This window comes from Eleutherodactylus coqui, chromosome 1 (assembly GCF_035609145.1).
Source record: "Eleutherodactylus coqui strain aEleCoq1 chromosome 1, aEleCoq1.hap1, whole genome shotgun sequence".
In the NCBI taxonomy this organism is placed as follows: domain Eukaryota; kingdom Metazoa; phylum Chordata; class Amphibia; order Anura; family Eleutherodactylidae; genus Eleutherodactylus; species Eleutherodactylus coqui.
In genome coordinates this window covers 471,423,648-471,449,706 of record NC_089837.1, presented here as the reverse complement: position 1 = coordinate 471,449,706, position 26,059 = coordinate 471,423,648, and the positions used below count along the sequence as shown (strand labels likewise).

The 26,059-nt window shown below is 43.3% G+C and overlaps 1 protein-coding gene across 3 annotated transcripts in view; it reads left to right on the top strand.

Annotated features, from left to right (window-relative positions):
* ARHGEF25 (Rho guanine nucleotide exchange factor 25) overlaps positions 1–26,059 on the top strand; it is a 294,535-nt gene that overhangs the window by 230,880 nt on the left and 37,596 nt on the right. For all 3 annotated transcript variants that reach the window (XM_066584414.1, XM_066584413.1, XM_066584415.1), the window contains 2 exons: positions 3,780–3,878; positions 25,051–25,184. In XM_066584414.1, coding sequence (XP_066440511.1) covers positions 3,780–3,878; positions 25,051–25,184 — 233 coding nt within the window. The remainder of the gene's footprint in view (positions 1–3,779; positions 3,879–25,050; positions 25,185–26,059) is intronic.

Below are 26,059 nucleotides of genomic sequence, written 5' to 3'. Positions count from 1 at the left end.
TGTGTGCTAGTTCGGATGCCAGGGCAGTTAAGGTCCTTCTGAAAGCCCCCAAGTGCTGCCATAAATGAATATCTATCATTCACTGCCTGTCAAGATGCAGTATAATGCAATACTATGGTATTACATTATTGTTACGTTCAAGTGGGCAAATGAGCATTGGGCCCACACCAATGTTAGCAGAGGATAGGGAACATTACGTGAAATAGTCACCAATTAACACCTCTCCCTATCTTTTACAAAGGAAGATGACCAAGCACCTACCTGAGCGGGAACATTGCCCCAATAAAGGGCGGCCTAGCGGTCTTCAGATCTGGGGCCTTACTGCCCCTAGGAATCTACGCGCCGAGGCTAGGACACATAAACATGTTACTACAAACGGGGACAACTGGACAGAGTAAGAAGACACACTGAGCCATAATCACACCATACAGCAGCAATATGCAAACACTAGTAGCAGAAGTTAATGCTATAAATGCCAGGTATTTGTTGACATTTTGGTTAAAATATGGAAACTAGCAGGCCACGCCATGGCTACGTTAACCAAGAGTCCAGCGACATAACCAACCAAAACAGAGAGAGAATGAGAGCAGAGAAAGCTGACCACATCTGGGAAGACAGCTTTTATGTGTACTGACCTGTGCCCAGCCAGCACAATCCCCAACACCTGAGCAGGAGAACTCCAGAGCACCTGTAGAACCACAGGTCTCAGGAGACAGACGTGACGATTATACTGTATGAGCAATCAAACAATCAGAAACTCAAATTGCCTATGGGAATAAGTTTAAAAAATGTCTTACTGTTGGACAAATAAAAAGTAGCAAAAGTTTAAAAGCTCCTCTTTTCTCAAATTTTTAACAAAAAGAAATCCATTTAAAAAAGCCAAAAACATATCCGGTATCACCGCGTCCAAAAAAGTCCAATCTGTCAAAGTAAGACATTTGTTTTCATGCGCAGTGAAACTAGTCGGAAAAAAATGCACAGCGCATAAACTACTCTTTCTTGGTCACTAAGAAAAAATATAATAAAATGCAACAAAAAGCTGTATGTGTTCCAAAATGGTACAAATAGAAACCACAGGTAGTCCCGCAGAATACAAGCCTCACACAGCCCCATTAACAGAAAGATTCAAAAAGTTTTAGTAGTGACAAAAAATATGTATATCTCACTGCACTTAGAATTTTTAAAAAAGTTTTTCAGTGCATTAAATAGTAGTGCAACATATCGTACAAAAAGCAAGCCCCAGAGAGCTACGTTGACGGAAAAAGAAAGGAGCTATGACTTTTTGAAAGTGGGGAGGAGAAACCGGAAGAAGTTATCAAAGTGGGTTATTCCTGTCGTATGACAATTTTTTATTTAAGCTGTCAGAGCAAAAGAAGTTGAATCCAGCTTTTTTCACAAAATAATACAGTAATGAAAGACTAGATATTCAGCAAACAACTAAAATAAATCTGATTTGATCCCAGTACAATAATACTTAAAGGGGTTCTGTCATTAGAAAAGAAAAAATGTATACTTTCCTATTCCGCCCCCGTCAGTGTTCTTACCGCATCTTCACCTGGCTCCTGCTGTCCCCCCGGGTCACATCACCTCCAGACGGCTGATTCTTCTTCTTCCTGTTTTGGGGCGTCCATTAGCTGCAGTTCACTTCCTGCAGGGCAGTGAACGCTACGAGTGACATAGCGTTCATTGCCTAGCAGGGAATGCCGATCCTCAGCAGCATGCTTTAGCACGCATGCGTGATGTCTTGCCGCTAGTGTTTCATATAATATATGAAACACTAGCGGCGGGACATCGCGCATGCGCAGTTGTGCTAAAGCAGGCTCCCGAGGATTCGGCATTCCCTGCTAGGAACTGAACGCTATGTCACTAGTGACCGGGTACACTGAGCAAGCAGAATACCGGCAATGTACGCTTCATCACAGTAAGAAGAAGATCTGGTCGGCTGGAGGTGAGGTGAGCCAGGGGAACAGGAGGAGCCAAGAGAAGATCGATGAGGTGAAGATCTGGTAAGAAGACTGATAGGGGAGGAATAGGTAAGAATAGAATTTTTTTTTTTTAACAGAACCCCTTTAATATAATTTTTTCTTAAACTATTACAATATTATGTTTTAGTTTTTTTTAGATTTTCTCTAAAATACGTCCTTGCGTCCTGGACTTTGGAAAAATGCACCTCATATATACTTCAGATGAGGATAATAGGGAATATAAGTAAAGATTATTTTCCTTTATGACCTCTTTTAGATGCGCCTTCATCAGTACATCTATATTTCCATAGAGGATATAGCTACACTTCTATATTACCACATGAAGGTTCGGACATTCCTCTGCTGGATTCATTTATTAGGCCGTCAACACTCTAATGTAGTGGATCTGTGTGCTGCCCATGTTATTTCACGGATGGCATAAGGACTAGAAATGAGCGAGCACGCTCGGTTAAGGCTCTTCTCGAGTAACTGCATACTCGTCCGAGAAAATTCAGGGGACCCATAAGGACCCATTAGGCTGGGTTCACACAGGGCGTATTCCCGGGGGCAATCTCTCGATTTGGCCACGGCGAAAAAAACTTGGAATTTCCACCGGGAAAGCGCTGCTTTAAAACCCATAGCACTTAGCCGCGGGTTTTGGAGCGACTTGACCGCAGGCTTTTCCGTTGCGGCCGGCTCTCCCATGGAAGAGAGCGCGGCCACAATGGGAAAAAAAAGAATGGACATGCTGCGGCCGGCGAATCCGCGCCACAGCGCTGGCTTCTGCCGGCTTTGCCGCGACGGATTTGCTGTCCCGTGTGGACGAGATTTCTGAGAAATGTTGTCCACGTGGCTGGCTAATCCTGGGATTAGCGGCCACCGGCGGAAAGGCTGACGCGAAATTCCGGATGGAATTTCCACAGCAAATCCGCCCTGTGTGAATCCTGCCTTATAGTTTATGGGGCTATGCACACTGCATTTTTTTCACACGGACAGATGGCTCACGTGAAATAACTCATTGCATAGCCTATTTTTCAGATCACGTACAAGAATTAGGACATGTAAGTGCACATCAATGTGCAGGCCGCCCATGTATCAAACAGTACGCGGTCAGGTGGTGTCCAATGCAAGTTGCACCCACGCCACTTGGGCACAACTCATACACGCAGTAAGTGTGCAACCGGCCTAAGGCTCCTATTGGACGAGCTGATTCTCGTTTGAACGAGTGATCTCACCACTGGCTCGTTCTCTCTCGTGCAGCCTGATTAGACCGGCAGATGCATCGTTGGCTCGTTCAAACGAGAATCGCTCAGTGTATCACATTCGCTCTGTACGTGAATGAGAAGGACTGAATGAGCGCTGTTTAAATAGAATGCTAAGCGAACGACCCAACAATGGTTTTTATGCTGCATAAAATGAACGCCAAACGGTAGGTGAGCGATAATTTAGTCATCGATTCGCATTTAGACCGATAGATTATCAGATTTTTTTTTAAAGATGATCATACCGTCTACAAGACAAGATCGTCTTCATCTGGCTGTCTGGACGTGGTAACGTTAGGATGCCCGCAGCAGGAGGTGACTGTCCTCATCATGGGGGCAGCATCTTGTCCTCATACAGTAACTGATTGTGGAAGAACAAGGCCGTAATATATGTGTTATTCCTTGTAGTCGATGTCTAGTGATTTTCGCACAGTCCTCTAGTCTCGTGTGCCGTGAACATCGCTACTAAATCTCGGCATGGTGAGTCATACACCTGACACTTCCTTGCAGTTTAGATTATCTTCTGAACTCCTTTCACTTTTACTTTTCCTAGGAATGGAAAGAGCATGAAAATCCGAACAAAAATAACTTGCCTGACTTATCCTTTCTGTGTGACTTGCTTCAAGGGGCGACCACAGAACCCGATAAGAAGGTAAGTGACTTACAGTCCGTCGTTGCTGCATGGTCTCTGTATTAACTCCCTCCTGCGTAGTTGCACTCTGAGATCTCCACTAGTGTCAAGTTTTGTACAAGTTGTTACATTATTGCTTTGTTGTGGTTCTACAAGAAACCAGAATCAGAAAATGTATTTCTATAGTTGCTGTTTGTTATGGTTGTGGAATATATTAACATACAAGACGGATGCTGAAAAATGGCGGGCTTGCCATGCCTCTTCATGTGTTTTTTTTCTTGTTTGCTGGAAGATCTCAAGTGGCCCAACACCGGTACAGTTTTGTTGTCCATAGTGATTTTTTATGTTGTCCTGATTTTCATCATTTATTGCTGTTGGTCAGTCTTTTTAGTGGAATATATCTGTGAACTACTCCATCAGGCTTCTTGAGTTTTCTGGATGATGTCTAGTGTTGTTGGCAATACTTGGAAATCTCAAAAGCCACGGATTAGGCATCATGCACACGGGCTGATTTGCATTGCGGAATCCAGAGCGGCGTTCGCCTCTAGATTCCGCTGCAAATACCGGCCATAGCATGCTAAGGAAAAGTGATTCTTCATGCACACGAGTGGAAACCAATTGCGGTGTCCGCTCGCGTTGAAAAATTGCAGCATGCTCCATTTTTACATGGATTCCGCACAGATAAAGTTAATGGAAGCTGTTTGATACACTGCCCTTCCGCAATTGACATTGCGGAAAGGTCATGGATTCTGCGTCATCACTAGGCGATGACGCAGGAAAAGCAAGAGTTAAAAAAAACAAAACAGGTAATGTCAGAGAATGACATGTAAGCAGGGTCACCGGCTACAGTCAGGGATGGATTCCGCTGCAAGATTCCGACGCGCCCCTGTGTGCATGTGATCAAAGCAGAAGCGCAGGTCACAGTTTAAGGCAGAAATTGCTCAATGAGAAATGGTATTGTAATCCATAACATCAACCTTCACAGCCCAATCAGGAGCATCATGTAGTTCAGAAAACGTCCATCTGAAATCTCTAGTGTATGGCCAGCTTTAGGAAAGTCAGTACAAGGTTTGCAAATATTCCCCTAAAGTTAAATTACATTATAAACTCTTTTGGAGCCAATATTGAGTCAGTCCTTTGGATGCAATATGTGGCCCTCTGGCCCCTGACATGGCTCCCTGGCAATTATTTTATGTAGATGCTTTCTCATAGCAATACTAAACTTTGACACCATGTTGTTATCGCCGAGCTGGATGCAAATCGCCACGTCCGAATCAGACGTAAATGTTCTGCCCTTAAAGGATGAATGTACACACAAAGTACAAAAGCAGATAGCACGAAATAGTTTACAAGGAAACCAAAAAGTGGAGAACCTACCTAAAAGCAGAGCACTCGCCTTGATGAGGGTCACCCCACATCAGGAACTTGGCATGACCCTGACTTTCCATAGTTGTGTAACATTTCACTGTAGCTACATTCTCTGTTACAAAGTATATAAAAAGTTTAGATGTTACATAAGTATATGAACCACAAATGTTCAGAAGTAACAAGTAAAATAGATCACCAAACAGACTTATCTGAACTGAGATCCAGGACTGGACCATAAACCATCGACTTGACCAGAAATGCCTTCAGACAGAAAGGCATCCCTGTGAGGAGTAGCTGGAATAAATGTGTACAAACTAAAGCTGATTGGCCGGCTTTGATACGTATTTCCCAGCCAACCAATCAATGCACACACCAACAGTTGACCCTAAATCCTTCGATGTCGGCTGTTTGCAGGCTAACAACCTCCTTCCTCGTTTCTTGGGTCAGAATCCTAGAACAGGTTCTTGGCAGGACGACCATCTCCATCAAAGCTAATTCCCGCAGTGTTTGTGCTGCGGTGGCCTTAGATACCAGCATTGTGCACCGAAGCCCAGAAATAAGAGAACAAAGAAAATATCAGTAACAGAAAACTATTATAGGAGAGGCATTCTTTTCTAATTACATTGGGACTTTCGTCAAAAACGAACAACTGTCAAAATAGCCATATTAATGGTCATTTGATGGTTGAAGAGTTAAACAAAGAAGTGGCAACAATGTTGCCATTTTTATATCTCCTTTTATGCATAAAAATGTGTAGAGCCTTAGGACTATAAGACACACTGCATCATTAATAGTACTTTACTATGGATTAATGTTAGTACTGTATACTTTTGTAGCAATTTTGTGGCCAAGTTCTGTGACTTTTATTTTTTACTTACTTTATTTTTATGCTTCTAAGGGCTTATTCAGACCACCGTATATCGGCCGGATATTCACACCGGCCGATATACGGCATCCCTCTCTGCAGGGGGAGGAGGCTGGAAGAGACGGGAGCAGTGCTCTGAGCTCCTGCCACCTCTCTGCCTCCTCTCCACCCCTCTCCGCCCGTCTGCACTATTTGCAATGAGAGGAGGTGGGACGGGGGCGGAGCTAAGTTTTGTGAATTAGCTCTGCCCCTGTCCCGCCTCCCCTCATTGCAAATAGTGCAGAGGGGTGGAGAGTGAGTGGGAGCTCAGTGCACTGCTCCCGGCTCTTCCAATACGCGGACGATATACAGTCGTCTGAATAAGCCCTAATGTATGGCAATCTCATCGTCCTACTTTATGAAGTCAGGCAAGTGTGATTTAGCCTGAATTGTGACCACAAGTATAAAATTAAGGTAATTTTTTTAAGCTGTAAAATAAATTTTAAAAACGTTTTTGTCCATTTTTTTAGAGTAAAAAGTTCAAGGAACTAGGTAGCATCCACTGCAAATGCAGGAAAGAAGCCATCAGCGTAATTGGAAGGAAGGGTTGTTATAAGGGCAGACCCTACTGTTTAATAATTCAGTGCCTTTCTTAGAAGGAATATTATCAAGTTGTAGAAGCAGCCAGTTCAAATGATTGATCCCCGGAACTAGTCTACCTCTGCATGGAATGTCCATACACATTGACAATGTGTAATCATCACTGACAGCATTGGACTGTGCAGAGACAGATGCTCCTGACAAGGAGGGGGGGGGGGGGTTATAAATACCCATTTGTTATTTAGACCTGAGCTACACTGAGATTTTTTGTGAAATAAAAGTATTTAAAATATCAGGCATGTCAGGAGAGGTGGCAGCAATGTAAATCCAGTGACTTGCAGGTAACATCTGTGGTTATAGACGTTGCCTTTCCTTTTCTTCTCCATGTGGCCCAGAATACCATGACAACTTTTCCTGATGACTGCAAAGTTTATTGCTAAGACCTCTTTGGCCTCTCACTACTGCAGGTATCTCTAGCCATACAAATAAATTTAGACTCCAGGCCTCCTAAACACAGATTCATATAAGGCTCCCACATAAATTCAGGCCCCATACGTACTAAATACAGACCCAGAGGAGAACCCCTAAACCGGTGTTTCCCAACTCCAATCCTCAAGTCAACCCAACGGGCCATGTTTTTTGGATTCCCTCAGTGTTACATGTAATTATCATCAGTGCCTTAGTCATTGCCACAGCTGTTCGTACTATAGGATATCTTGAAAACATCACCTGCTGGGGCGCCTTGAGGACTGGAGTTGGGAAATACTGCCCTAAAACATATCTCCCAAGTGTCCCTCTTTTAGAGGGGCAGTTCCTACTTTTGACCCAAGACCCTCTTTGCCCCTTAAATGTCTTTCTTTTTGACTTGGGAAATGGATTTGTTTTAAGAAAATTATTTCTTCATAAACTATCTATATGGTTCCTACCTGTATGCATACATTTACATATTATTCCATCATCTTAAAAAATGTTATATTCTTTTGTGCTTACATTTTAATTAAAGCTTTTCAAGCATATAAAGATGCATGGAAAATGGGATATTTCGAACAATTAAACATAAGTGTCCCTTTTTGATAAACCAAAATGCTAGGAGCTGCACCCTAAACTAATTGAAGCCTCAGACCCCTTCCACTCATGCAGGAGGTCACACTCTGATCCTCTGCACTCTTTTATTGCTCTACTCGGGTATGAGGACCTGCAGAGGTATGGTCACATGACCCTGTCTGTGCAGCTCTTGTAAATCATTGCGTAAAGTAGTTTTTCTGCTGTCTATACAGAGATTCATGTAAAAAACCTCAAAATAACTGCAAAGTTCATCAGGTTTTTGGGCCTAAAGCGCCCAGATTATGATCCTCCATTGCCAGCTGTAGGCTTTGTTTGCCTCTCTATAGAAATACTTTTAGGACAAAATACCTGCATAATGCAGCATCTACTGTAATTGAACTTGTCATAATTTTTTTTATGACCGACCAAACTGATTTGCATAGACGCACAGATTATTCCTACTTGTCAGTCATATCGGACAAATTATATCTGTACATCTGTTATCTGATTGCCATCCTAGTTATTTCTCTCAAGTGTTCAAAACTCTGAAAAGTTCCTTAACCCACTTTAGACCATTTACGAGACTTTCTTTTTCATGCCGCAAACAAAATTACTTTTCACACTTGTAACCCAGAAGGCAGCCAAACCTGTAAAATTGCAACACATTGCTCGGCGCTTTAGTTGCTATGGAAACCTTCCTTTGAAGATAACATATTGCATATTACACACGCTATGATTGAGCTACAATGTGGCCGTTGTCTCTTTATGTCTCTTCTAGAATGAAGCTTCTTTTATTCCAGAATTTTACTTTTAATTACCAGCTTTTTATGCTAAAAACAAATAATATTGTAAATTGCATAATAGATACTCTGTTTTTAAGAAGCGCTCGCTCTCTTTCCAGTGATGGTACAAAGATGTACACTAGAGATGAGCGAGTGTACTCGCTAAGGGAAACTACTCGAGCGAGTATTGCCTTATGCAAGTACCTGCCTGCTCGTCTCAAAAGATTCGGGTGCCGGCGGGGGAGAGCGGTGAGTTGCGGCGGTGAGCGGGGTGAGAGAGAGAGATCTCCCCCCATTCCTCCCCGCTCTCCCCCGCCGCTCCCCGCCTCTCGCCGGCACCCGAATCTTTTGAGACGAGCGGGCAGGTACTCTCATAAGGCACTACTCGCTCAAGTAGTTTCCCTTAGCGAGTATGCTCGCTCATCTCTAACGGTGACACTGTTCAAGAATAAGGAGTACTTGTAAATGAATAGCTTCCTGGAGTGAAATGAAATGAATGAAGGTGTTTCCTGCACTTGGTTGATGCTTGACTGATGAGCTCTCCTTCTGCCACTTATAGCAACCTCAGCTGTGCCTCCTCCCATACCTCAGGGCAGCTTTATACGGGCGTATTTGTGCACGAATTGCCGCTAGTGCAAAATTTGTGTGTGCAATATGCAGAGAATAGAACCCATTGATTTCAATGGATTCGTTGTCATTTGCTTTTTTGCACATGCATTTTGCAACAACTTACAGAACATTTGCTCCTCCCACCTCACCATCCTGATTTATATTAAAAACTTAAAAACAGTGCCTTGTATCTAAAATAATCAAAGTGTATAAATGTGATGAGAAAACCCATGTAATGTGGGAACCCACAGGCACCTAGTGTCCTGGTTTGCTTGTCACAATCATCCCCGTCCAATATCCAGGGCACTGGAGAGACATCTCGGAGGGAAAAAGCTCGCTGGACGCCAGAGAGCTTTAACCCTTTCCAATCCACTGTCTGACATCTTCCTACATTCTGATTGAAGCTTGTACAGCTCCAATGTCAGAAGACGTCCGACAGGGTGTTTTTGCATCTATTGCCAGCCACTCTGCTGTCGGAGCCTTTCTGGCGCGCACACACTGGCTTTAGCCAGCAGATTGCACCATTATATAACAGCAAAAAGAGAAAGCCTTTTAGGAAACTCTGAATCCAAAATTGCATTGGAAAGGGTTAAACAAGTAGCCAGCTGGGTATAGGAAAAATCTTTGCACTTCAGGAATCGGGGGATGCACTGGAAATGCCCCACTGGACCATTGGGTCATTTCCATTGCAACCCCTGATTCCTGGAGCTTCCCATGCTGATTGGTTGATGGGTGGGAGCTTGAAAAGGAGCCGAGTCACTGGACCGTTCAACCCCTCTTAAACTGTGTTTTACTTAAGCCATCAGTTTCAAGGCAGAACACGAACAGATTATATAACACATTTAAACACAACTAATTCAGAATTTTGGAAATGTCAGAGTTATTAGTATGTAGGGAGACTTCTGACCTCTGGGATTCCCACCAATCCTGAGTATGGCTCCTTTATTCTGCACTCCCAAGACCCTTTTATCCCAAGACCCTTATTTATCTAAAAATCTTGAAAAAAACCCGTTATTAATTTTTAAGAGGAATAGAACAATACAAAATATCATATCCCCATCAAATCCAGATAAAAAACCGATCCAATATAAATATAAACGTACTGCATCATCCGGAGTGCATAAATGCCAACACATAAAATGTAAATGCTGCAAGGTAATTACGAATAAAAAAACAGAGATTCTTTATGATGAGAGTGATAAAGATAAAAAATTTTTGATTAATCAGTATTTGTCTTGCAATACGACCAAAGTAATCTACCTGATCGAATGTCCGTGTAGATTTAAGTACATCGGTCGGACGAAAAATAAACTAAAAACAAGAATAAACAATCATAGACTAAACATCAAGAAGAATTTACGTACACATAGCATATCCCGACATTTTAACGATGTACATAATGCTGACTTTTTAAAAATGACCGTTACCCCTATAGAACATATAGCAACTGACTCCATAAGTGAATTGAGGAAACGTGAAATGTTTTGGATCCATAGATTAAATACGTTATGCCCTCATGGCTTAAATGAAGTACTGGAAAAAATATGATAAGTAACTAGTAATTATTTTAGTTTGAGAGATAGAATATGGGATCTTAATATTAATGAATTGTGGGTGGGTAGTTATATTTTATCTTATATACATAGAATAAATTAAGGGATCATAATATTAGTGAATTGTGAGTGGGTACTATATTTAATTTTAATTGCATAGAAAAATTAATTTGGTTTTATATAAAGATTATTATCACCAGTAAATATAGAGGACATATATATTTTTATAACCAAAAATTATTGTGCATAAATTAGTTTATATATAGATCAGTTTAGTATTGTATGCTAGGTAATATTAGTGTGTAGAATGTTTTTCTTGTATATAATATTTTTTATTTAAAAAAATTTTTTTTCTTTTTTATACAATATTTATATAATATATTATGACTGTCAAAAAGTTATTAGCGGTATTGAGGTTTAAGCGCCTATTATAAGTAACATATGTTTATAATCTATTTTATATTGTTATGGAGGATATATAAGATGTTTGTAGATAATTTATTCTTGTAAAGTATATTCATTATTTTTACTATGTGAATAACGTTAATATGAGGATGTTTAATGAAAAATTTTAATGTTTAAAACCTAGCATATAACAGGTGTCTACGCACATTGGTGAGAGATTACTGTCCCGTAGTGATCCAAATGAAGTTTTATATATGTACACGGATCGCTGAAGGGCGTTCCGAGTGTGTTATCTAGATAACGTATAGAGTAAACTGGGAGGCTATTATCACGCCCCTGTATAATTAAACAGCTATGTGTTAATTAGCTGTTTTCACCTCGTGACTATGCTAATGCTTATTTATGTTGTGTGTCAGTCGGAGTTGTGTAGAGCTTGAGAAAGGTAGTTGTATCTACTGAAACGCGTTGCTCTAAGATCCCTGTATGTGTTCCTAATAATAAAAAGAAGGAATTGACTAGCCTGGATCAGAGTCTGGATTCCCTAGGAGCGCGGACAGCCGTTTTTTCTTCCCTGTGGTTTGCCGTAATTAAGCCCCGGTTACCCGGTGTAGCTTACTTGGATTGTCCGGCTGCTCTCCGACGGAGGTTGGATGGATTAAAGACCTATTTTACAAGTGGACCTGGATTGCGGTGTCAGCGAGATACCTTTTGCAAGGTATACTCGCTAGACACCAGGTGAGTTTAAACACTCTACCTTGTTTTTGATTTCATGTTAAGAGAATATAACATGATTTAGCAAAGCATCAAGTGCGCCTCCTTATAATATAATTTTCTGATGGGTGTTAATGTCTGCTGTGCAAAGGAAAAATAGACCAGTGCTGTCCCCTTGATTCTCAGGATCAGTGGGGGTCTCAGAGGTTGGACTCTCAAATAAAAAGAAAGTGGTGGCATATCCTAGCAATATGTCATCAAATTGTGAGATGGCAAAACCCCTTTCAAGTGACCCTCTGGTTTCTGGCCAAAATTCTGTCCTGGAACTAGAGAGGAAGGGGGTATATTGCCTGCAGTTGTTTTTTCCTGCTTTCCTCCAATCCACCGATTCTGGGTCTGGTTTTCGACTGTCCAATATGGCTGATGCAGTCTTCAGACTATCTAATCCCTACTGTCCATTGGTAGTGTTAGACTACCAATGCACTACACCTGTTCTGTGATTGGCCAGTGCTGTTCACATAATAAGTGCTGGCCAATCAACAGTGTACAGTGTATACTAGGTATTTGGAAAAAGACAACCATCTTGAACTGGTATTGATTGATTGATTGATTGATTGGAGGGACATCATAGTGAAGCAACTGCAGTGAATATACCCCCAACCACTCTAGATTCTACACAGAATCTTGCCTCGAAACTGGAAAGTTGCTTTAAATTGACTTGGTTCTCTGGGACCTTACAGATAAAGATCAGTAAAAAGAGCAATATATTTACTTTTCAATCTTCTGTAGCCGTTTAGACTCCTAGAGAAGATCTTGAGAACTGCTTCTGTTGATGCTGTTCATATGCAATGGATGAAAATTAGAGATGAGTGAACATGCTCGTTTAGAGCAATTACTCGATCCAGCATCGCTTTTTTCGAATAACTGCCAAATCGGGTGAAAAGATTCGGGGGGCGCCGGGGGTGAGTGGGCGGTTGCAGGGGGGAGAGAGAGAGCTCCTCCCTGTTCTTCCCTGCTACACCCCACTCCACCCCACCGAATCTTGTCGCCCGAGTAGGCAGTTACTCAAACAAAAGCGATGCTCATTTGAGTAATTGCCCTAAACGAGCACGTTCGCTCACCTATAATGAAAATTGTTTACATAAGGAGGATTATATGTAGGGTGCCTCAAAAGTGTGGAAACATTGATATGGAATGAAAACGATTTAGCAGACCGTGATCCATTTTTTTTATATAAGCTGCAAGGCAAGGGAAATCTTTTAGCACAAGTCAGCCATTTTGAATGCGCCCATCTTGCCTACAACTCTAATTTTTCCAGTGCCTGTGTGATATATCAAAGCGGCAGATAATTTAACCAGAAAAACAATGGTGAGCTTCATTTTAACATAACTTTGTTTTCATGTTAACACCGTGATTTTCCTTCATTACAGGCAATGTAAATGATGGCGTTATCTCAAGTAGAACATGTTGAGATCGTCCTTATGTCAGTTGAACAAAGCACATGTCATCGCCACCCAACCAGACCTTTCTTTCCAAATTCGGAGAAACAGGTTCTGTCATTGATAAACCGAAATCTGGATGACCAAAAATGGTTACTGATGAAGCATCCGCATCTGCTGTTCTGGCCTCGTTCAGCGAGAGCCCACAAAGTAGAGCTTGTCATCTGTCTCAAGAATGTTGGGTTAAAGGGGTTGTCCCAAGGGATGGGTTTAAAAAAAAAAAAAAAGGTTTAGTACTTACCCGAATCCCCACGCTGCGGCGACTTCTTACTTACCTTACCAAGATGGCCGCCGGGATCTTCACCCACGATGCACCGCGGGTCTTCTCCCATGGTGCACCGTGGGCTCTGTGCGGTCCATTGCCGATTCCAGCCTCCTGATTGGCTGGCATCGGCACACGTGACGGGGCGGAGCTACGAGGACCAGCTCTCCGGCACGAGCGGCCCCATTCACCAAGGAGAAGACCGGACTGCGCAAGCGCGTCTAATCGGGCGATTAGACGCTGAAATTAGACGGCACCATGGCGACGGGGACGCTAGCAACGGAACAGGTAAGTGAATAACTTCTGTATGGCTCATATTTAATGCACGATGTACATTACAAAGTGCATTAATATGGCCATACAGAAGTGTATAACCCCACTTGCTATCGCGGGACAACTCCTTTAACCATGCCATCATACAGCTAATTTCATCTAAACATAAATGACATTCTTAGAAAATACAGATTCTGAAACACCTGACGGAGGACGATCTCAACCTGTTCTGCTCGAGATAATGCCTGCATTGAAGAAAAATGTGTTAACATAAGAATAAATATTAAAATGAAACACACTATTTTTTTCTGTTGAAATATATCACACACCTACCTTCGTATTGGAAAATTTAGCGTTGAATCCAAGATGGAGTCATTAAAAATGGCCGTCCTGTTCATGACATGGCCTAACAGCCTTCCCCCGCAGCTTGTATGCAAAATTAGATCACTGTCTGTTAAATCATTTTTACTCTATATGGGTGTTTCCACACTTTTGAGACACCCTGTGAGTGCTCGTTGTGCTCAATATAACAGACGGCGGCTGCATGAGAAGCCTTGCTGTAACACCGGGGATCAAAGAAACCTCAGATCCCCGGTGTTTAACAGTTCACAAGCTGCGGTCAGTGTGACCGCGGCATGTAAAAAGGCTGACTGAGGAAGGGGGCTCCTTCTATCACCCTTCGGACCCCCACAATGTGTTTGCAGGGTCCTGGTAGGTTGCTATGGCACTAGGAAGCTTGAATTTAGCTCTGGCTGAGCATCACAGGCTTTCTAACACACTACTATACAGAGGTATAGCAGTGTATTAGAAAAACAATAAAAGATGCTGATAATCAAGTCCCCCCGTGGGATAAAAAGAAAAAATAATATATATAAAAAAACTAGCAAAAAAAATAATAAAAAGAAAAATGCCAGAACCTCACGTTTCCCCCTTCCTGGTATTGCTGTGTTTGCAATAACCGAGAAAAAAAGGTTACTACTAGAGATGAGCGAGCATACTCGCTAAGGACAATTACTCGATCGAGCATTGCCCTTAGCGAGTACCTGCCCGCTCGGAAGAAAAGGTTCGGCTGCCAGCGCGGGAGAGCGGTGAGTTGCGGCAGTGAGCTGGGGGGGGAGAGAGGGAGAGAGAGAGCTCCCCTCCATTCCCCCCTGCTCTTCCCCGCCGGCAGCCGAATCTTTTCTTCCGAGCGGGCAGGTACTCGCTAAGGGCAATGCTCGATCGAGTAATTGCCTTTAGCGAGTATGCTCGCTCATCTCTAGTTACTACATGATCTAACCTGCACAGTGTACGTCATAAGAAAAAATGCAAAAACCATAGTGAAAATAGCTAATTTTGCTTATCTCGTCTTAGAAAAAACGGATTAGAAAATGATCAAAACGTCGCATGGATCCACAAATGGTACCATTAAAAAGTTCTATTCATACCACAAAAAAAGTCTTTTTGTGTACAAAAAGGGTAAAACATAAAAAATCTATTCTGCACACTGAATGCCGTAGAAATCCAAAAAGCAAATGGCAGGATTTCTTTTTTCCCTCCAATCCTTTGAGAGAAAAAGAAAAATAAGTTGGTCATTCAGGTGTAAACAGGCTTGGTCACTACAGGGTTAAGTGACACATCAGCCCTATATCGTGTGTATCTGCCCTTTTCAGTTTGAACGCTCTACATTTCCTCGTCATTCTATTTTGCCTCCCGGGTTCCTGGCACACACTATAATACTGCAGCTCGTGTGACAGCAGCCATATACGGTAATATAGAGTAATCCTATGACAACCTGCAATATACAGTAACGGGACATGATTATACTGCTAGATTACTCTCCATATTCAGCATCTATCGATCAGGTATAGTTAATGTAGTAAGCACATAGCAGATTACAATGGTCTCTATCACAGCAATAGGAATGATGGCCTATATAACTAATTAGGGTTAATATTCCCAGAGCCTTAACTTAATGTATCTCCAAAGTACAACCAACTAAAAGAGTGGAGAATGCAAAGCCAAAACTCATTCACCCCAGCTGTATGACTGTAATGCTTGTTGATTGGTACTTGGTGTTGTCCATCCGTTTTAGATATGAATGAGAGATTTTGTATTACCAGCATCTGTGGAGGGTTACTTGTCAGACATTCCTCTACTGGGAGGGTCGAGTATCTTCGCACTCGTGGACCTTCTGCTGCTTACTATTGTGCAATATGTCCACATTAATAATTCACAACGTAGGTCCAAGGCCAACAAGATTTATTGCTTGGTCTAGGCAGACTGTCTGTCTTAAGATTTAGCCCGCAGACTGAACTTGTCCATCTTTCCCCTAATTTTTACTCATTAAAACTACCCAATTTTACTTGGGTCACTTCCTATCACTAACGAGCACAGTGTTGTGGCTGGACGATATCACCTCTTCTTCTTAGACCATATTCCTACAGCAAGGTACAAAGTAATGTACCATCTGGTTTCACATACTTGTCTGAAGCCACCCTTAACCCCTTAGTGACCAAGCCTGTTTGCCCCTTAATGACCAGGCCACATTTTGGAAATCTGACATGTGTCACTTTAACATTGAATAACTCCGTAAAGGTTTTGCATATCCAAGTGATTCTGACAGTTTTTTCACCACATATTGTACTTCATTTAGGGCTTAGTCACACGGGCGCATCGGCCGCACTTCAGGACAGACGTCTCTCTGCAGCGTCGGAAGAAAGCACATGTGACCGGCTTCATTGCCGGTCATGTGTTCTTTCTTCGGCGCTGCAGGGAGTCGTTCGTCCTGAAGTGCGGCCGTCTTCTTCCTGCAGTAAGTTCTCAGTCACACGGGCGCATCGGTACCCGTGTATGGTGCTAATGCGCCCGTGGGACTAAGCCCTTATGTTGTAAATATAGACGAATAGAGTTTGTGAATGTTTAATAAGAGTGCCAAAATTGGGAAAATTTTGAAAAAAAGTTATTTTTTTCACATTTTCAACTGCAATATCTCAAATATGTGCAAACATACTGTACACATTTTTTGCTCAAATATATATTTCCATCTGTTTACTTTATTCTGGACACACATTTGAAAAACTTTGGGTTTTTTTTTTATTTAACCATTTGGAAGACGTACAAATTTAACATTAATTATCAACATTTTGAGGAACATTTTGTTTTTCCTACACCAAGACAAGACTGCAAAGGCTCCTAGGTGTCAGAATGATAGATACTCCCACAAATGACCCCATTTTAAAAACTACACCCCTAAATGTATTCACTGAGGGGAGTGATGAGTATTTGACCCCACAGGTTTTTTTCAGGAATTAATGCAATTTAGAGGAGAAAAAAATTAAATTTCATATTTTTGCAGATATGCCATTTAAAAGACATATTGTTTTCTATAGTTCAAATGAAAATGAGGATTTGCACCCCAAAATGGATCCCCCTGTTTCTCCTGTGTTCAGAAACGTACCCATTGTTGCCCTAATCTTCTGTCCGTATGCACAACGGGGCCCAAACCAAAAGGAGCAGTCGGTGGCTTTCAGAACAGACATTTTGCTTGAAGGTGTTTTAGGGCCCACTGCCCACATGTAGAGCCCTTGAGCAGCCAAAACGATGGAGAATCCTTATAAATGACCCATTTTGAAAACTAGACCCCTTAACAAAATTATCTAGTGGTTTACTGCGTATTTTGACCCCCCAGTTTTGAATGAATCGAAGCAAAGCAGAAGGAAAAAATTATGATAGTTTTTTTAAATGACACAATGCCAAAGAAATAAATTTTTTTTTTGTAGAGCCTAATATAATGTCTGGCTGCACAACGGGCCCAAACCGAAAGGAGCATTGAGTTCAACTGTTGTTAACGTTCATAACGGTGATCATGTGGATGGGAACCGCTCACTGCGGCTCTTGGTCACTGCTCCAGGCTCTTGGCTACCTTTAGTAGCCAGGAGCAAGGAGATTTTAAATTTCCCGGACCCTCCCCCGACTTCTGCACTTGCGTTCGCCATCTTGCTAACGGGCACATGCGCCGAAGTTGGGGAAAGCTCAGCGCATAACGATCCCGTCGGGGGACATCGCTAGAGGCCTTGGGTAATAATTTTACCTCCCCTCATGGATTGGATCCGTGACGGAAGGTGAAATTTTGACTTTTTTTTACTTTTACGTGATCGCCATTATCCATTGGATAGTGGTGATTACGAGCCCAGGGACCGATCACCGCATTCCCCGGTGACATCTCCTGCTTCCCGGTTACCTTCAGTAGCCGGGAAGCAGGAGATTTCAAATGTCCTGCACCGATCTGGTTGTCTGCACATGCGTCGCCATTTTCACTTAGGCGTGCATGCGCAGAAGAAGCCAGAGGTTCCGTTCTGGACCAGATCATCACGGGACATCGCAGAGGATGAGGGTGAGTAGTTTCAGCCTCCCTCATGGATGCGATCCGTAAGAGGGGACTGAAACTCTTAACTTTTTAAAAACTTTTTATTTACTTTATTGGGATCAGCGCTATCCATTAGATAGCGCCGATCGCATTACCGGGGGGTTTCCCGCGGCCCCCCATGACAGCTCCAGGTTGTCGACTATGTCCGGAAACTGACAGCATGGAGTTGTAAAGCCCACAGCCCACAGGGCTTTAATCCTCAGTGGATGCATGTTTTCACGTCCCTGGGAATTAAAGCCCATAAAGCCAGGATGTAAAAAGGCAATGGGGCCATCACTAAGGGGTTAAGATTATTCAGGCAGCTCTCGGCCCCTGTAGGTTGCTGCGGACCGCTGCTCCTATGGAACATCATTGTTTGGAGGGCATAGACATAAGATGCATACTGGATGAGCGGGAGATACTTGTAGCCGGAAGCCTCTGCACCTGCCACGTTAGTAAATATGATTACACTACTGTAACACTGTATTTGTTCAGATGGTTTGCAGAGCTTTCTCCGGCAGCCAGGCCCGGAAGCTTTATATGCTGCTTTTTTTTTTTTTTGGAAAAGCGAGCTCTTCAATCCCCCGAGCCTTCTGCATGTACTTATCTGAAGAAAGCTATTATGACATTGACAGATCCTTTTTAGCAGAATGTCTCCGCTGACAGCGTTTCTTGTGCAGATCAATAATGTATAGGGCTGTGAGGCAATTACCCTATGTGTCCATACTGACTAGATCTAATGCACAGCAGAACTCCCATACCTTGCTCATGGCCCCATATCCGCAGGGATACTGCAGTGGGAAGCAAAGTAATGTACGTCCTCTAATCTATGTTTTTTTAATAGACTCCAGCAAATAATATCCGTGCATCAGTCGCATTACCACAACGTCCGTTTGTAGCGAAAACATACATAGAATAAAAAAATGCAATTGTAAGGAGGTTTTCCATTTTCAAGGCTAAGTTCACATGAAGCACGGCATTAGGATCGGAGAGTTTTTCCCATTGCTTTCAATGGGGCGGGCGCTGCTGCCCATCTATAGGGTAACTGATAAAAGTCTGATTGGCGGGGGTCTCACTGCTGACACCCCCACTGATCCTGAGAATAGGAGTCCTGTTTCCGCTCACAATGAGGAGGAGATTGAGTTAAGCAATGATCACGCATATAGGTTGCTGCTGCATTCAGCTTCAATGGCAAGGGATTGCCAAGGCTTGTACTCTGCTATTTCCGTCAGCCCCATTGAAGTGAATGGGGCAGCACTGCTTATGCACAACCACCTCTCCATTCATGCTGACATAATTGCAGGTGGGTGCAGTGACGAGAAGAGGGGCACACTGGACACCCGTTCTCTAGGTAAGGCCTTCACCGATCAGACTTTTATCACCTATTCTATAAATAGGTATGATAAAAGTCTATTTTGGGATTACCCCTATAATAATAATGATTAGTAATAATCTGTATGTTGAGGCAGCATGTTGTGCAGCACATTACAAAATCAGATATTACATACAGTATTACATACAAATATTACATACAGTAAGTGAGGGCCTTGTTCGCAAGAGCTTACAATCTATGAGGTAATAGGGGTGACATAATAGGTACAAGTGCTTTCTCTATGCAATGGCCCAGCCATCTTTTGTAGAAATAGGGTATACATAAAGCTGTATGACCCAGTCACTGGCCGGTATCTGCATATATACAGATATGAAGTACAGCAGGATGAAGAGAGTCGGGTTCTGAAGGAGAATGTAGAAGCAGGGAAAATGGAGAAGAGTTAGAGCAGGGAATGTGATAGGACTCTCTAAATTATGTATTTTTGAGGGAAACTTAAAACTGCGAGTGTTGGCGAGTAACCTGATTGTCTGGGGTAGCGCATTCTAGAGATCTGGTGCAGCTCAGGAAAATCTTGCAGACAGGAGTAGGAGGTTCAGATGCTGCATGTAAGGGCACTTTTACACAGAATGACTGTTGGGTGCTGAATGCTTGACAGCTGTTCCAACAGTTACACTGGACTACATCAAATATGCTGACCGCTTGATCATATTTGAACTTTGTAGATTTCTATGTGCTATATTCAAATATCACATTCATTTATGCCAGCCAGTTCCAGTTTTCCCAGAAATCGCTGATTTTGCTTTTGATAGACAGACTGTTCATTATGTGTCTACTGAACACATATGACTTATCTATATGATTGACATATGAAGTAAATGAGCTACAATCTGAAGACTGAATCAAAGAGATCCATGATTGATCCTTTCAAACGAGATTAAATAAACTGAGAGCTAGAACTGATACATAATGTTGAACTCTTTCATGATTCCGGCATGTTAATAAAGGAGGTATCATACATTCATCCTATTGCAGTATAATTACATCAATAGACAGGTAACATCCAATTAATTCAATACGTAGTTATATCTTGTGTGAAGGAAGGTGCGGGGCAAGAATACCATAAACTGGACAATATAAGTAGTCCTACAAAGTAGAAGCCTATAGATCAGGGTTTCCCAACTCCAGTCCTCAGGGACCACCAACAGGTCATGTTTTCAGGACATCCTATGGTAAGAACCCCTGTGGCAATGTCTGAGGCACCGACAATAATTATATCACCTGTGTAATACTGAGGAAATCCTGAAAACATGACCTGTTGGGGTCCCCGAGGACGGGAGTTGGGGAACACTCCATAGATGTAAGTCATAGCTTGCATTGAGTGTCCATATGAAAGAGATCATCATTGTGCCAACATGAGTGCTAAGATGCATTTCCTCCACAGTCATCGAAACTACTTACCCCTCACCCCCTCCCCAAATCTTGAAGCTCTGAGTGGTGGGCAAAGAAATTGCTTACACCAAAATGTTAAAGGGGTTTTCCGAGGAACGTACTATTGATGACCTATCCTCAAATACTATTGATAACCTATCCCTAATAGGATAGGTCATTAATAGAGATGAGCGAGTATACTCGCTAAGGCACATTACTCGAGCGAGTAGTGCCTTAGCCGAGTATCTCCCTGCTCGTCTCTAAAGATTCGGGGGTCGGAGCGGGTGACAGGTAAGTTGCGGCTGGCGAGAGAGGGGGAGAGGGAGATCTTCCCTCCGTTCCTCCCCGCTCTCCCCCAGCGCTCCCCACCGGCCCCCGAATCTTTAGAGACGAGCGGGGAGATACTCGGCTAAGGCACTACTCGCTCGAGTAATGTGCCTTAGCGAGTATGCTCGCTCATCTCTAGTCATTAATAGCTGATCGGCTGGGTCATTGGAGCATTTTCCAGATGAGAGCTGCACTTCCAGTTACAGGCACCGACCACCACACAGGGATCATAGCAAATACTTCCGCTCTGACCCCTGTGTAGTTGCTCCACTGTCAGTGGGTGCACAATCAGCCCATCGCTTGGGACCTCGACCGATCAGCTGATCTACCGACAGCACCGCAATTACACAGTGGTCAGAGCAGAGGTATTTGCTACAATCCCTGTGTAGTGGTCGGTGCCTGTAACTGGAAGTGCAGCTTTCATCGGGAAAATGCTCCAATGACGATCTTGAGTTTTCATACCTTTTATTAGGCCATCAAAACAACAGAATTGTCACAAAAACATTTTTTAAGTTTACTAACACAAACAAGCACCCACTACAAAAAATGGAACACCAGCAAACCAAAACTTCACTTCTCTCTCAGTGCTTCACATTCCATGTGAAACCCTGGGCAGGGATTGTGTAGACATAGCGAGAAGTGAACGAGCCGCCGATGATTTCTATGCAGGCTGAAACTGAGCAAAAAATAAAAAGTGAACGCTATATGCACGGTGGCTTTGCGTTTAGCTGTAATCATTATCATGGACGTTCGTTAGGTCTAGAGATGAGCGAACGTACTCGGATAAGCACTACTCGTCCGAGTAATGTGCTTTATCCGAGTATCGCTGTACTCGTCTTGAAAGATTCGGGGAGCGCCGCGGAGCGGGGAGCTGCAGGGGAGAGCCGGGAGGAACGGAGGGGAGATCTTTCTCTCCTTCTCTCCCGTCCGCTCTCCCCTGCTCCTCGCCGCAACTCACCTGTCAGCAGCGGCGCTCCCCGAATCTTTCAAGACGAGCACAGCGGTACTCGGATAAAGCACATTACTCGGACGAGTAGTGCTTATCCGAGTACGTTCGCTCATCTCTAGTTAGGTCGAGCACATTTTGAAGGACAATCGTTGCATGTAAATGGGCCTTAATGCAGCCACAAACTACAAAGAAGGAGGATTTTATCTCCCCTAGCAACATCTTCAAAGAAAGACAGTAGGAATACCCTTACAGCTTCATTTCACTCAGCGGAGGAGTTGAGCCGAATATTACAGTTGCGCCTACACCCATTTTTCTTCCTCTTGTTTACTCTGCACACTCGTTCTCCTTCAAAGTTGGCTGCACATTTAAAAAAAAAAAAAAAAAAAGGTTTACACCACCAAAATTAGCATTTTCGTACCTACAAAAAGGAAGCTAACGTCTTCCGAAGACTGTTTACAGACTTTAGGCTGTAGCACTCCACCCCCTCTTTACTATCATTTTCCAAGCTGTTTGCAGCATGACAACCCTGATTATATCTATTCCAGAAAATGAAAGCAGGAAAGCTGTGCCAAACAATTAGTTATTTACAGATCTTTTGATCTTTTCCTCTCGTTTACGATCTTTATCTTTTTGTACTAGGCCAATCTGATGGGTTCTATTCCTCACAAGTCTGGTAATTCTTCAATCGGAACAAAGAAACATTTCTCATTTGTAAAAATTGATGACCTGTTGCATCATTTCTGACTTCATTTTCGGAATCGGCACCTTCATGTTGTATGGGATCTATACAAATTGGTCAGCACAAAACATCCGTAAGCCAGTGGTATCACTCCTGTGCTTTCACACAGGAGGGAATTGGCCACTGAATGGAGGTGGAGTGTGCTGGAGATCTCCTCTGCCCACCTGCCTCCATTTAGAGTGAAAAGGCCGTCATTCATAGATGAAGTACAGCCCCGTGTGGCGCAGAAGGTTAAGGCTGCAGAAATGCAGTCTTAAGCTCTCACTCATGACCTGAAGGTTTCAGGTTCAATTCCCACTTGGTTTAGGTAATCGGCAAAGAAAACTGCTTGCCAACAAAACCCCACAATGTGACGTCACCCGAGGAGTCAGTGATGACTCGGTGCTTGCCCCAGGGGACTTTAGCTATACCATAGATGATGTACTGATTTTTTAAATGGGTGAGCTAAAACGAAGTGATTGCGTCAAGTGAGCGATTCCCACTTAATTACCTTATCAGGTGCTATGTTTGCATGGGATGACAGTTGGTGCAGTGACTGGCACAGGGTGGAGGAATCAGTGTAGTGACTGGCACAGGGTGGAGGCATCGGTGTAGTGACTGGCATAGGGTGGAGGCATTAGTGCAGTACTGGTACTGGGTGGAGGCATCAGTGTAGTGACTGGCACAGGGTGGAGGCATCAATGCAATAACTAGCACAGGGTGGAGGCATCAGTGTAGTGACTGGCACAGGGTGGAGGCATCAATGCAATAACTGGCACAGGGTGGAGGCATCAGTGCAGTGACTGGCACAGGGTGGAGGCATCAATGCAATAACTGGCACAGGGTGGAGGCATCAGTGTAGTGACTGGCACAGGGTGGAGGCATCAATGCAATAACTGGCACAGGGTGGAGGCATCAGTGTAGTGACTGGCACAGGGTGGAGGCATCAATGCAATAACTGGCACAGGGTGGAGGCATCAGTGTAGTGACTGGCACAGGGTGGAGGCATCAATGCAATAACTGGCACAGGGTGGAGGCATCAGTGTAGTGACTGGCACAGGGTGGAGGCATCAATGCAATAACTGGCACAGGGTGGAGGCATCAGTGTAGTGACTGGCACAGGGTGGAGGCATCAATGCAATAACTGGCACAGGGTGGAGGAATCTGTGCAGTGACAGGCGAGCCATCGGACAAGCGCAGTACAGATTTTTTTTAACCCCCTGCTTTTCTCATGTCATTGGACGGCTTCCATTGACTACAATAGTGTCCGTCTGCGCTGAATCCTCACAAAAACAGAACATGCTGCGAATTTTCCGCTGCGAGTGGAAAATCACAATTGATTTCTGCTCATTTGCAGGAAAAAAGCATTTTTCAGTAGCATGTTATGGGCGGCATTTGCTGCAGAATGCGGGTTCCGCAACGCAAATATGCTGGTGTGCAGCCAGCCTTCCAGTAGTCACGATAAGAATGGGTTAGAACAGAAGATAGTAATCGGCAGCATGCAAGGATTTAGAAAGATGCAAATAGCTTTTATTGCCCCATTACAAGAATGGGTTAGGGCAGCAATAATACTAAAGCGTTTCTACAAAAAGAAAAGGGGCAGATTCTGGAGATGTTTTTGAGGTGCAAGTGACTGAATGTAGGGAGCGAAGGAAAGAGCGGAGTCAACTATGACCCCAAGATAACTGGTCTGCTTTCTAGAAGTTGTGGTAGCACCACAGATTGAAATGGAAATATCCAATGTAGGTGTATTAGTAGATGGTGGATGGATACATATGGGTTTTCTGAAGTACTCTTATTTATGTAGCTATTTACGGAAAGAATAATAAGCCCATCAGTATTGCGGTATATCTTGGAAACAAGATCTTCAGTTCTAGAATCAGTTTAAAAGAGAAGGAAGGGCGGTGGCGCGCGATAAATGCTATATTTGTTTGTTTTCCTTTGAAACTGATCAACTCTGCGGGGATTAGAAGTCTTCTATCTTTCTCAAACTTCTGCGAGGCAGAGTGTCAGGATAGTACATCACACTGATAAATGGATAAACAGCATCACCAAAATGTTTTGCTTCATTGACATAGATGGATTACTCTTTACTTTCCAGGATCCGCACATGTCCTACCTCTCAGACTCCAAGGAGGATGAATCTATAGCTTCTGAAACATCAACATCTGTTGCTTCCTCCTACCCCCCTGAAGAAACAGAAGAAGAAAGGAAGAGTGCCTTAGAAAAGAGTATGTAAGTGAGTCCTTTTTGGGTATATGGGAGGCCGACAAGGTGTTATGTTTACTCTTAAATTGTTACATTAATTCTATGTAGCGATTGGTCTCAATATTAAAACCACCAATGTTGACAGGTGAGGTATACTCTATTAGGCAACTGAAGTTGATATGTTGGAAGCATCCAATACCCTGTTGGGCCACCTCTAGCTTGGATTCAAAATGAGATAAGGTCGGGCATGGAGGCATACAGGTTCTGTATGGTATCCTGTGGCACATGTTCCATCTGGGTCTGTAGACCCTGTACACTCATAGGCTGCTGAAGATAGTGTTCCAGCGGGTCCCATAAATGCTTGATCGGCAATATATCTGCCTACTGGGCAGATCAAGGAAGTGTGGCAACCTGGTAGAGGCATTCCTGGGAAACCCTTGTGGGCAAGCATCATCCTGTGGAAAAATGCCTTTTGGAAGCCTTGGCATTAGAGGCAACACATGGGGCTTCATGATTTCTGGCATATGTCACTGAGCTGTTACTAGGGGTGGACGGCTGTCATATGTGATGGCGCCCCAGATCATCCCACCAGCAGTGGGGGCAGTGTGCTGTTCCACAGCAAAGGCAGGATTAAATCCCTCACCATGAGGCCTCCATACTCAAACATGATTGTCGTTGTGTCCCAAATAAAACTTGATTTGCTGCTAAAGACAATATGGTTCCAGTCTGTAACACTGCAGGATTTTCGTTCCTGGCATCACTGAAAAAGGAAAGATGCTGTTGGGGTATTGATGGCAGGACATGTAGTTGGCACGCTAATGCCAAATTTCCTTCTGCTAAGTGCCTGGCAGTGGTCTGGGCAAAGTTCTGTAATGAAGGTGCCACCTACGCTTGGATGGTGG